At 44.0% G+C, this 12986-nt stretch overlaps 1 protein-coding gene across 3 annotated transcripts in view; it reads left to right on the plus strand.

Moving 5' to 3' along the window:
• Positions 1 to 904: 904 nt before the first annotated feature.
• The window catches only part of CDK7 (cyclin dependent kinase 7), a 32734-nt gene continuing 20652 nt past the window's right edge, over positions 905 to 12986 (plus strand). For 2 of the 3 annotated variants that reach the window (XR_002907980.3, XM_024197858.3), the window contains exons 1-4: positions 905 to 1013; positions 6684 to 6743; positions 8033 to 8066; positions 12335 to 12402. Coding sequence is in view for 1 of the 3 variants with exons in the window: in XM_024197858.3 (XP_024053626.2) it covers positions 954 to 1013; positions 6684 to 6743; positions 8033 to 8066; positions 12335 to 12402 (222 nt within the window). In the remaining 2 variants the exon portion in view is untranslated. Of the gene's footprint in view, positions 1014 to 6683; positions 6744 to 8005; positions 8067 to 12334; positions 12403 to 12986 lie in introns of those variants that run through there. The other variant, XM_024197859.3, reaches the window with a different exon arrangement.

The following is a 12986-nucleotide window of genomic DNA, read 5'->3' on the forward strand; positions in this document are numbered from 1 at the left end:
TTTTAAGGCCCAGTTTGACAAAGCCCTGGCTGGGATAATTTAGTTGGGGTTGGGCCTGCTTTGAGCAGGGGGTTAGACTAGATGACCTCGGGAGGTCTGTTCCAACCCTAATCTTCTATGATTCTGTGCTCTTCAGGAATGCTTTTATCTCCATCTAGCCTTGAGCAAGAGATTGTGACTGAGTCAGACACAGACCTTGCTACTGTGATCTGGGCCTGTCACGTCCAGCCCATATCACTGCAATGCACTTTTCAAAGGGCTCACACCTCTCTAGAAATTAAAGAGAGTGCATTTTGCAGCAGCCTGCTGTAGCTGTGTCTCAGCAGCAACCTGTTAGCGGTTCTGGGTGAGCTGAAGCGAGTGTTGGTGGATGTCGGGGAGGAGTTTAAGGTGCCTGTCTCATTCAGGCTCGAGCTCCCATCTTCCCAAAGTTTGGTGTCCCTGCCTCTCACTCGGGGGAACGGGCCCAGCCCCTTGCTGCCTGCCTGGTGTGGTCGGACTGTATCCGGCCTAGCCTGCCAGGCAGTGCTTCAGGCAAACTCCTCTGCTGGTGCAGCTCTAGGGGCGGTAGCGTGGAGCCCGCAGCCGCCTCACCCCGCCCTGCTCAGCGAGATGCTGCGCTCCCCTGTAGCAGCTCCGACTCGGCCCTAGCTCCTCCAGGAACCCTGAGCCGGCTCCAAGCGGCGCCTCCCGTCCTGCCCTGCCTGCGGCAGGCGTCTGACGGGGCAGGCTCGGAAGGGGCTGACACCGCTTCGAGGCTGGAGCCCAGGGCGACGAGCGTGCGTCGCTTAGCGACTGTTGCTAGAGCGGGACGATGGCGTCGTGAGGAGGACGCCGCGGCCGCTAGTAAAGCGCATGCGCAGGGAGCTCGGGGAAGGGGCGGGGCTCCGTGTGCGGGGCCGGAAGCAGCGGGCGGCTCAGGCAGTGACGGTTTTAAATCCCCCTGGGCAGTGATGGACGCGCGGGCGCGAGCTAAGCGCTACGAGAAGCTCGACTTCCTGGGCGAGGGGCAGGTGAGGTCTGCGCGGGGGGGCTGCGGAGTTGGGGGCAGAGGGGCTGGGCCGGCCGGGGGGGGGGGGGGGGTGGGGTGGTGGGGGGTGTCTCGGCTTGGGGATCAGGGGGGCCGGGCCGGTGTTGTTGCCTTGTGCTCCCAGGATATGAGAGACAAGCTGAGTGAGACAAGGCCACCTGCTACATATTAATTATACAATTGTGTCGCTCATGTGCTGTAGGAGTGTTTCAATTAGTTTAAAAAAAAGACTTCACTAGGATCTTAGGGGAGGCTATGAACCCACTGGGATAGTGTTATTCACTGTTTAGGCTTCACTCTCCTGTATTCACTTGTCAGGTACTCTCCATTCTGGTTCTGATAGCAAGTTGCTCCATAGCACAATGTCATTTCTGTTCATTCTTCTCCTTTTTCCCAGGGTCAGGGGCAACTTGTCCTAGTTGCTTTTCGATGCAATAACTTGAGGAAAAATCTTTCTTACTGCTTACTACCTGACACATTTCAGTGGGAAATGTTTCTTCTGTCTCATTGAATGCAAAGTTACTTCTCTTTGGGTTTAGACAAGAGTATATTTTGTGCCTTTGCACTTCTAGTTTGTGGTCACTGAAATAGGGAGAATCTGCCTTGATTGTACACATTTCATTGTGGTAAAAAGGTCTGCAGGTAGGAAGTTCCATGCAGGGATCTGAAGCAGTCCACTTTATTGCTGTTTGTTTGTCCTTCATTGGTGTGTTTGAGGTGTTGCTCTAATATTTTGAGCATCTTTTCGTTTTCATTGCTTGCTTTGCTTGTCAGTGGGTTGGAGGTCTTGCACTTAAGAAATGATGACATATAGCAGTAAATTGTGCTTTCATTTAGATTTAGCTCTCCTAAATCTAAGGAGATTGGGGTAGAGGTAGTATTTGCTGCTTTGGTTGTGGTGGCATTAGAATTTGAATATTCTTTTCTGTATATTGATTAATAGGAGGAAATCATCCCAATTCTGCTCTGTTCCTGTGCACATGGAGTATGTTTGCAGAACTGCAGATGTAGGGTTTTTGTTGGAGGGCTTATCCCAGTTAATGTAATTTAAGTTGGGCCCCCAATTTCACTCCCATAAATAAAATGGGTTGTGTTGTTGAATAGCTTTTAGTGGTTAGTTTATTGTCGGGAGGGGAGAGTGGGGTTGTGTGCTTCTATCTGAGTGGAAGGCCTGGAAGGTTATTTCTTTAATTCTGATAGCCCATCTGAAACTTTCTGATGTATTTATAATAAGGTCTAGGTATCTATAATTAAGTCTGTTCAATCTTCAAGTCTCTCAAAGAAAAATGTCCCCTGTTCTGGCTGTTTAGGGACTTTTCTTTTTAAAAAACTGATTCTCTCCCTGCCCCTGCCAAGGTTGACCTGTATTATAGTAGGTTTCTAAGAAGGAGTAAGATTCTTTGCAAATCATCTTGAGTAGATGATAGTACAACTAGGTTCCCAGCATACTGCAGTCAACTTATGAGTCCATTAGTGGGAGTTCTGAATTTGGGAATTGTTCCACTAGAGTTGGTAGGTCATTGATGTATGGATTGAAGAGAGTTGGTCTGGTTCTATTCATGGACTCTTTCTTTATAGGTCTTGAAAATGCTCTATTCTGGGTGGCTGGGCTTTAGTTATGTTGGTTTGGTTTAAATTCTTTCCAGTTGTGCCACAAGAAACTGGTGTCTATTGCATCTTCAATTTATGCTATGGTGGAGCCCTGGGCTAGCCTATGCAACAGAGAGGTGCTGCGCAGAGTGAGGATGGTGGCAGTTTAAGGTCTGTACTCTGGTTAGCTCCTGTCCCAGAATGAAATTGAGAAGGATGCTGACAAGAGGTGGCCTTGTGCTATGTAGTACCCTGCCACAAGATCAGGAAGGGACAGTAATGACAAATAGAGGATTAGATCCCCCACAGTGTGTAATCCTATCCTAGGTGGATCATATGAGAGATACCTGAGGGATGTTTTTCTCATGCCCTGACAACACTTGTCATGCCAATAAAGTCACATTGACTTGAGGGGCTATCATCACGTCTATTGGTAGCTGTAGTTCAGGCCTGCACAACATGCGGCCCGTGTGGGCTCACTGTGCGGCCCGTGGGGGGTGAGTAGGCAAGCGGCGGGTGAGGGAGGGGGGCTGAGGAGGTGGGCGGGCAGTGGGTGAGTAGGCAAGCTGGAGGGGTGGGGGTGTGAGGGGGCGGGCAGTGGCAGGGGGTGAGGGGGCGGGCAGTGGCAGGGGGGCAACTGAGACGACAGCGGGGGAGGAGGCAGCTGAGCAGGCGGGCATGTGAGCCGGCAGCGGGGGGGGGCTGAGTAGGCGAGCAGGCAGTGGCGGGGGGGCAGGTGAGCTGGCGGCAGTGGCGGGGGACTGAGTACGTGAGCCGGGGCGGTGTGGGGCTGAGGAGGCAAGCGGCGAGTCGGTGGCTGACCTGTTCTACTGATCTGGTCTGGCTCCCATCTCCTCTCCAAAGGTTGCAGCTGTCTGGAGGTGCCTTCCTTCCACGCCTTCCTCATTCACACCTCATTCATTCAACAGGGCAATTGATTACAAAGTGGGGGGAAGATCTTATTCTACTTCTAGCAAAAAGACATTTTTCTTTTACCTTAATTATACTACCTTAGGGGCCAGCTATAACATATTACCAAGGTTCAATACTGCTGTTTCAGCAGGGCGGCGCTGGGGGGGGGAGTTGTTTCCGTGGGGCGGGCGGCGCTGGGGGAGGGGAGGGGTTGTGTTTTGGGGGTGGAGTTCGGCGGGGCCGGGGGGTTTCGGCCCTCAGCTGTTTTCTTTGGAGTAATATGGCCCTCGCCGCTTTACGGGTTGTGCAGACCTGCTGTAGTTGGAGTATGGGGTCAGTGTGTGTGCCCTAAGGATGGGGAGGCATCTCTTTTGGGTGGTTTGGGACAGGGTATGAGTATCATACTTGAGAGTTTTATCCTTTTCCTCTGGTCTAAAGGCGTTTTTCTGATTTCTGGTGCATTCATCTAGGAATATAAACACTTGCATACCTTGTCCATCTAGTCCAGTATCCAGTCTGACAGAGGCCAATACCAGATGCTTCAAAGGAAGGTACAAGAAACTCTGTAAAGGACAAATACAGAATGACCAGCCCATAGGGGAAGCTTCTGTCTTCATTAAATATTTGGCTTTTGCACTGAACTTTGAGAGTTCTTATCCCTTTTATATCAGGATAAATATCTTTTGATGTTTCCAGTATCCATGTAAATATATTAATTCTGTTTTTAATCCTGTTCATTTTGGCCTGAGATCTCTCAGATGTAGACAGCGAGTTCTACATATTAATTACACACGGATAAAAGGAACCCTTTTTAAAACAGATTTAAATATGTTGTCTTTCAGTTATATTGAATGTCCCCTTTTTGTATCATGAGCATAAATTGGAGCCCTTGACTTCCCTTCTCTATCTCCTCCAGTATTTTGTTAAATCTCCATATCTGCTCTTATTGGTCTTCTCTCTAATTTTTTTTCGGTCTCTTAGTTGGGAGTCTCTCTCCATGAATCTAATCACTTTCATTGCCAATTTCTGAACCCTTTCTCGTAGATCTCTTAATATAGAGTGACCTGAACAGAACAGTGTTCCAAGTAAAGGCATTCCATTGGTTTGTATAATGATATTAAAATATTTTCAGGATATTCTATCCCATAGTTTAGACCCTACCATTTTGTTTTTTGATCACTGCTGGGCACTGATCTGGCTGACACCTGTGACTTTTCTTGAGCAGTTACAATTAATTTAGAACTCAGCTTTGTGAATGCATAGTTACTCCTTCCAAAGGGACTAGCCTTGCCTTTCTCAGCAGTGAATTCCATTCATCCTTATGATGCCTATTCACCTAGCTTTGTTAGGTCAGTTAATTAGGTTTATTAGTGCGCCACTCTTCTCTAGTCTTGATTAACCTAAATAAGCTTGTCATGTATAAACTGTCACTTTACTGTTCACCTCTTTTTTTTTTTCAGATCACTAACAAATATATTAAACAGAACCTTGAGGCAATGCACTGACATCTGTGGCATCTTTATACGAGACACATAATGGAGAGTCATATAGGCTTCTGTCTGTGGGTGGGCAATTCCAGTCACTATCCATTTATTGTAGGTAGTATCTACCAGAACGCTGGTTCCTGCTTTTACACCATTATTGGGAGAAGGGCTTCTGCCGATGAAAGAGCTATGCCTTATTTGCCCCAAGTATTGCAAGATCCATTGTGATAATTCATTGGATTGTCTGGAGCTGAAGGCCCTCCACCCAAAATACCCTTCTCCCCCACAAACCTTCAAGCTTCACTTAAGAAACTATTAGGCACTATGTCCTACGTGGTGGTAACTGTCATGGCAAGGCACTGAGGGCAAGATAGTTTGAGGTGTAAAAGGTCTAACTCACAGAACACTCTAGAGATAAGGATCAGCACCTTGAACTGGATCCAGAAGTCTGGAGGGGAGGAAAACAGGACTGTGACCATATCTGTTCAATGTGCACTTTTGGCCAAAAACGTCAACAATATTAGGATGCATAAGGAATGAGATGGAAAGTTATAAAATGTCATTGTAATATTTTCTGTATTAATCAGTGGTTTGCTCTCACCTAGAATAATGTATTCCCCTTTGTTAGTTCTCAGAAAACTTCAATATTCTGCTTGGATTAGAACTAGCAAGAAATTGCCACACATGACACCTCTCTAGGTAAAACTAGCACAGAGCTCATCAAACGTTGCCTAACCAAGACACTTGAAGCAACTAGCTAACAGTCAAAGACCGCAACTCATGTAAAAAGAAGCTGATCATAACCTCTTATTTTGCCAACAATGGAATTCACTCATTTGGTCATTGGGGGAACCACAGCCTTTATGTAGTAATTAAAATTTACTATTTATTCAATGCTTTAATTGACACATTCAATATCACTCAATGAGGATCTGCTCCCCATAGGAGGCTGCTATTCCTGCCCTGTATTTTTTTCTTCTCCATCCCCATTCCTCTGTTTCTTTCCCTCCTCTGCCTTTGGGCCAGTCTTCACTCCCACTCCCTTTCCCAGTCTGTCTGCTAAAGTGATCAGCAATGAAATAGTTAATGTTGACACTGAAGTCTCACTGATATTTAGAGTTGACACACCAATGGGGGCGGAGGGGGGAGAGAGAGGGAGTTCATCTGTCTCAGTCACTGTTTCAGGCTGTCTGCAAACTCAGGCAGACACCACAACACTGGTTATGGTCATGTTTTGGAAGGCTTTCTTTGCTCCCTATGAGAGCTAGAAAGTTTTTAAATGTGAAAGCTCTGTTTCTGCACAATGAGTGGTGTTTGGATCACACAAACACATCACAAAGGCTAGATCTGACCTGCTAGCCATATGTTAGACACCCCTGGATTGGATAAGAATATGCACAATTGTTATAGCTACTGCTAAAGAGACTTCAAAGGGGTATAAAACTTCATGCTTCTGTGCTTAAGCCAATCTCCAACAGCAGTTAGAGCATAGTCATGAGGGGCAGGATTTTTTATGTTGGCCACTGCTGAAGATTGGCTACTGGACTATAGGTTTGATCCATTATGGCAATTTCTATGTCTATGAAGAATACTACATTATTGCACTTACCTGTTATATGGTGGTTAATAATATTGTAAACAAGGACTACTGTTTTTTCTTGTCTTAGTTTGCCACTGTTTATAAAGCAAGGGATAAGAACACCAATCAGATTGTTGCTATTAAAAAGGTGAGTGTTTTGTGTGCTGTTTTATGTACGTACTCTGCAATCAGGTATCTAGTTGCTCTTGAAACTGTTCAATGGCTTTATCAATTTAAAGGGAAGCTGTGATTATTTATTCCTATGGCACCAACAGTGTGGTGGTTGACCAACTGGCTGACCAGTCCGAATCAGCCACCTCAAATGTTTTCATAATGTAAAATGCTGGCTTCAACACCATTACATTTCTAGGTTTGTGATTGGTCACCCAGCTCAGAAGCGGGAATTTTAAATATTGCAGACCACATTTTGGTGGGCTGTTACTTTTTATTACTTAAAAAAAACCCAAACATGCTTTTCCAAACATAATGTTAGTAGTGTTAAACTTTGGGTCTTCCACACACTTGTCTTCTTCAAAAGGAGTGTCTAATGTTTGTCCCCCTCAGATAAAGTTGTTTTCAGATAACCCTTTTAGATGGTCTGGCTATTGGTGTTGGGGGAAATCTTGCTTTTGACAGTCATAGATTTCTGTAATTTAGCCTTTGGAGTAAAATGTTTACAGTGTGATTGCTCTTTTCTGATTTGAAACACCATAACCTGATGAGGTTACAGTAAATTGTAATATTGAATATAAATGTTTTAGATATGCTTTGAGGGAATCTTACTATGATGGGATTACCATAATGAAGAAGCAAGTACCCCTCAGCTTTGCTTAATAAGCAAAGTTGAGCCATTTCAATAATGCAGTCAGGTTGTTCAGTATTCATATTGTACTACTTCTCTACTACTGCTTCCATAAGGCTGTTGCTGTTTAAAATTGCCGTGGAGAACAAACTTGTTTGCACTGTAGAATTGCTGTAAGATCACGTGAAGTTTTGTTGGTTAAAAAATAACTTCAGGACCGAAAAATGTTTGGCATGGGATCAGTCTGGTAAAATCAGAATAGCCTGTAAATTTGAGGTGGTTTGCAACAACCATGTGGATGCCAGTCTTGATAAAATTCATACTTGGTATGATTCACCTTCTTGGGAGAAGCCCATTACTGGTGTCGTATGGCTTTGCAGGCCCAGACTGAGGTTGCAGTTACAAAACTCTTTGGTAAGATTGCATTATGTCTGGCTTTGGGAAACATAAACACCTGTTCCTTTTGTAAATGCCAAAGCTACAAATTCACTTCTAAAAATAAACTACTTAGCTATTTAAGATTTTTTGTTAACATTAAAACTCAGTTTATCTTTGAGAAACTTATTGAAGTTGTCTTCAGGTGTTGAGGAATGTGATTCTAATTACAGATAATACAGAACTTACTATTTCTTTAGATTAAACTTGGACATAGATCGGAAGCTAAAGATGGTAAGTACTTAAAATACTTGTACACCATAACTTGTTTTGTCTTTTTGCCTTTAGTGTGTGACTGTGAACTTCCTACTGTTGCTGTAGAGCAGTGAATTAGTTATTTCATCTGTCCTAGCTGTAGAGTGTCAAATCAATTGATTTCCATTATCTAAGATAAGTAGATGTAAATGAAATATAAACAGTGGCAAATACCTTGAATTTTAAAACTTTTCAGTTTTTAATAATCTTTGGCTAGTCACATAATTATTAGTTTACAACACTGAGTTTACTGTGCCTTTAACTTCTTTCTCCTTTGATTTCCTGCCCACATTTCTGTTGTATGTTTTATCATAGTGCTGTTGATGTGCATGGCATATTAGATTGGTAAGAAGCTAGTCCTTTTGTATTTCTTTTCACACTGGTGTCCCCAATGTCTCCCCGTTTAATATCATTCATGTATTTCAATCATAGTTAGAAGAAGGAAGATGACTGTAGGAAGAATTAGGCTTCAACTATGTGTTGGTGTGGATCTCATTGTAGGTGCATATGTGCCTCATGCATGCAAGATCAGATTTTTTGAATAGTGGTGTCTAGCAGGGCCTGTCATACACACTATGCCTCCTTGTGCTCTCATGCAAGCGCATAAAGAGTAGGGCAGGCACACCCCTCCCTAAGATCACTTTTATTGTCTGTGGCAGCAAGATAGAACCCAACGAGTGTCCAACCCAACGAGTGTCCAACCCACTATTCTCTTCAGAGACCTTAAACAGGTTTTTTAAACTTTTTTGGGGAAGAAATTATCTTCACACTTTTTCATGCAAATGATGTTCCCAAAAAAGAGAGATGAAATCAACTGATCCCACTATACACTGGGGTGAAGCACTTTGTGCCAACCACACTTTCATGATGGAATCCAAATCCTCAGGATTTCATCTCTGGCCATCCTGCTACAGATACATATGATGCCTCTTCTGTTTAAGGGGGAGCCACATCCCAGACAGGTGCTCTGTGTGCAAGTCTTTATGTGGCATGATCCAGTACAGGGACAACTGGCTCAAGCTGCATCTCCCTGAACAGTCCATACTGGTTACTTCAGACCAAGAGATGATGGTTACAGCCAGAGTGGGGCTGGATAAAGCAGCATTGGCCAGCATTCCCTTGAGCACTCCATGTTCTGTGGTCAGGGGATGGAAAGAACGCAGAGAGAGCAGTATTGGTACTGATGATACTGACCACCTTAACGTTGGTGAAGTCCCCAGTGCGTGAGACCTTAGCACTGACAATGCTGGAACCAGTGACTTTGGTTCCTGTGCAAGTTACTTTGACACCTCAGACAATAAAATAACACCTGTGCCTGCTCATAAACAGGACTCCAACTTGCATAGTTGTACCGAGCATAAGCGTAGCCCTGAAACCAAAGAGAAGTCCCAGTTAGAGCACATGAAATGTCAATCCTCCAAGAACACAGTCCCTAAGCAGCTGGGCAGAGCAAGAGCCCTGACACTGATCCTGTTACTGTTACCTGTGATGGAGCTGAGCAAGGACCTAACACTTTCTGTAGAGGAACCCATATACCATCCGCAAATGTTCCTGGTACTGATGAGGTGGACTGGACCAGGATTGGTGCTTTGCCAGTGCCCTTTGAAGGGAATATACACCCCTTGCCATTGCCTATATATTCTTGTCAGCATTGAGCAGAGATCCTTTGCCCCTGCAATGGAGAATGATCCCAAAGAGGGCATAAGGAAGCCCCCATTCAGAGCACTGAGTGCTGCGCCAAATGGCATGGGAGTGACACTGGGTCAGCTAACAAGGCCAGTACCCATGTAATGTCCCACCTTGGCCATATTGGTCTTACTGGGACCTGTCCTTCCACACCAGATGATCAGAAATTTGTGGTGCCACCTCCTGTTGCAGAACTGAGTTGGTGGAAGGAACCCAGAAACATTCATGGAGTGGTACCATCTTCTGCCTCCTCCCTGACAAAGACTTTAATCATGGATGTGTCCAGTACTGATTGGGAAGCCCACCTGGACAATCTACAAATTCAAGAGATTTTGTCCTCAGAAGACCTGAGGTTCCACATCAAGCCATCAGGTTAGCCTGTAATCCAACAGTGCATTTCTTGTAGGACAACAGCTCTGCAATATAGTACATAAACAAACAAAGAGAGATATGCTAATTTCCTCTCTGCCTGGAAGCCATCAAGTGCTGGACATGGTGCCACCAATACTGGAGAACATCAATGGCTCTTCATCTCCCAGGTTTCAGAGTAGCAGCCGTGTTAGTCTGTATCCGCAAAAAGAACAGGAGTACTTGTGGCACCTTAGAGACTAACAAATTTAGACTTCCTAAGCAGGCAGGCAATTACCACCATGCCACATGCTAGAACTTTTGTCCAGAGCGGGCATGAGTTTGGGGTTGCTACCAGATGCTGCCTTTCTGCAGTGGTCCCAAGGCCTATTTTATGCCTTTCCACCAATTATCCTGACCCTCAGGATGACATCCAAAATCAAAAGGGACAAAGCCATGATTATTCTCCTAGCTCTGTGCTGACTGAGGCAGTCTTGGCTGACAGACCTGCTACAAATGTCCATCCAGCCTCAGATCCAGCTCCCAGACCTCATCTTACAACACCATGACAAGATACTCCATCCAGACCTGAAACCCCTGCACCTATTCTATGGCTATTGGCTAACTAAGTACCACAGATACAGAATTCATCTAATTGGAAGAGGTTCTCAATGTGAGCACTGGTCCAGGTCTCAGTACTGAACATTCTCTACTACTTGTTGCATTTAAAACAGGCTGGCCTTTTGTTAATCTCTTGGGGTCCACCTATTCAGTGATGCTTGGTCTTTTCTAACCCCACAATATCTAAATTTTTGCACACTTACCCACTGTTCAGAGAACAGAATCCTGCCTGAGATCTCAGTTTAGTCTGAGTCTCATGGAGGCCTCTTTCCAACCTTTCACAGAATGCAGCTTACACCACCTATCTCTGAAGTTGGTCTTCCTAGACTATTGCTTCAGTCAGGAGATTGAGTGAGCTTCAGGCACTTATGTCTGAACCTCCCCATACCACATTACATAAGCACAAAGTGATGTTGCAACTTCACTTGAAGTTGGTTCCTAAGAGTGTCTCAGAATTTTATCTAAGCCAGTCAATCAAACTTCTCTTGTTTTTCTCAAAGCCGCACTGGGAGTGTGTGTGTATCCAGGACTTGGCTTTATTATATTGACAGCACCAAACCGTGCACTTCATCTTTCTAGCCATAGATTGACCTGTAGAGTGCCCACCTATCTCTTCACAAAGAATATTGAAATGGATAATACAATATATCTTGCTGTGTTATTTGCTGGCTGGTGTATCTCTTCCATTAAACATCATGACTTGCTCCACCAGAGCACAAGCAACATCCTCCACTTGCTTTAGGAATGTTCCAAAACTGCTGCCTTACAGATTTCTAATGTTGAGTAACCCACTGACCTTTGTCAAACACTATGCCTTGGAATTAGCCACCAGGTCAGCTGCCACGCTTGGGAGAGCAGTATTTCAATCACGGTTTTACTGATATAGCTGCAACTTATTCCCACCATCCTGAAGAGGATACTACTTGACTGTCACCTACAGTGGGATCTACACTAACATGTACTTGGAGGAAGAAATATTACATACACTACAGTAACTCTAGTTCTTTGGTATCTTGTTGGTGTGGATCGCACATACCACTCTTTATCCCCCTCTCACATGGGAGCATGAGGAGGCAGAGTGCATATGCTGCCCTGATGGACATTGCTATTCGAAAGAATCTCCCCTCTCGTGGATGATGCACATGTACAACCACAGTGGGATCCACAGTTATTGCTGGATAAGTAACCATTTTTTAAAAAGCCTTAAAATTGTTTGACAGGTCAAGATTTGATATACTCTTCTAGGTCTATGCCACAACTTCTCTATTTTGCCAAAAGGGGGCATACACTGCTATAGAAACAGTCACATCATAAGGTGTGAATTTCCACCTACTTGTTAGTTGTGAAGTATTTACTGTTGTCTGCTATGATAATGATGCGAACCCAACTTTGAATTACAGTGATGTACTTAGTTGCCATTCTGCAAACTGAATGCATTTTTTCTCACTTTGTAGTCTAGTTCATAATTTCTCAAACAATCATAAATGACCAACAACATACAAAAGGAGCTGAATTAGAAATTCTTATTGGTAGCTAAATTGAAATTTTTATATGCTGCTCCTGCCTTTAATGTGATCTTTCTTTCAATCTAGGAATCAACAGAACAGCCCTGAGGGAGATAAAATTGTTACAGGAGCTAAGCCATCCAAATATCATTGGTGTAAGTATAACATGAATACTACTTGTGGCATATGCTGTAAGTCAGTCCCTGAATACTGTAGATCTAGTCTGCCACAAAGACTTACTGCTGTGATCATGGAGATTTTTATCTTAATTCTTATACTGGCTGTCTTGCAAGTTGGCAAACAGTGATAAAATAACTTTAATAAAAAAGCAGGTCTCAAAATCCACTTGCATTTTTGCCAAGTGTTAGTTGGAAACTTTTGCTGTTTAGGTGGGGAGAGAGTCTCAAATCTTGAAAAATTCAAATTTAAAAATAAAATTGCTTGTGAACCAATGCGATGTGGCATTTCCCTGATTTTTTTTTGCATGTTGTTCTCTTGCGTCTGTTGCTGTTCAGCTTTCCTAAGCAACAGCAATGTGAAACCGACAAGGTCTGTTCAGTTTCACTAATGCTATTTAAAATCCAGTGGGCTGCAGTAATACTTGTAGTTCAGAGCATGCATTTTTTAGTTGTTTGACTTTCAGCTTCAGATAAATGTTTGTAAAGGTAAATACTAGTGATGGTTGATTCTCTGAACGGTTGGTTCAGATAGACATACAAAAGTTCAGATGCTTTATTTA

The sequence above is a fragment of the Terrapene carolina genome, unplaced genomic scaffold (genome assembly GCF_002925995.2).
Source record: "Terrapene carolina triunguis isolate 2854851 unplaced genomic scaffold, T_m_triunguis-2.0 Scaffold69, whole genome shotgun sequence".
NCBI classification, from domain to species: Eukaryota; Metazoa; Chordata; order Testudines; family Emydidae; genus Terrapene; species Terrapene triunguis.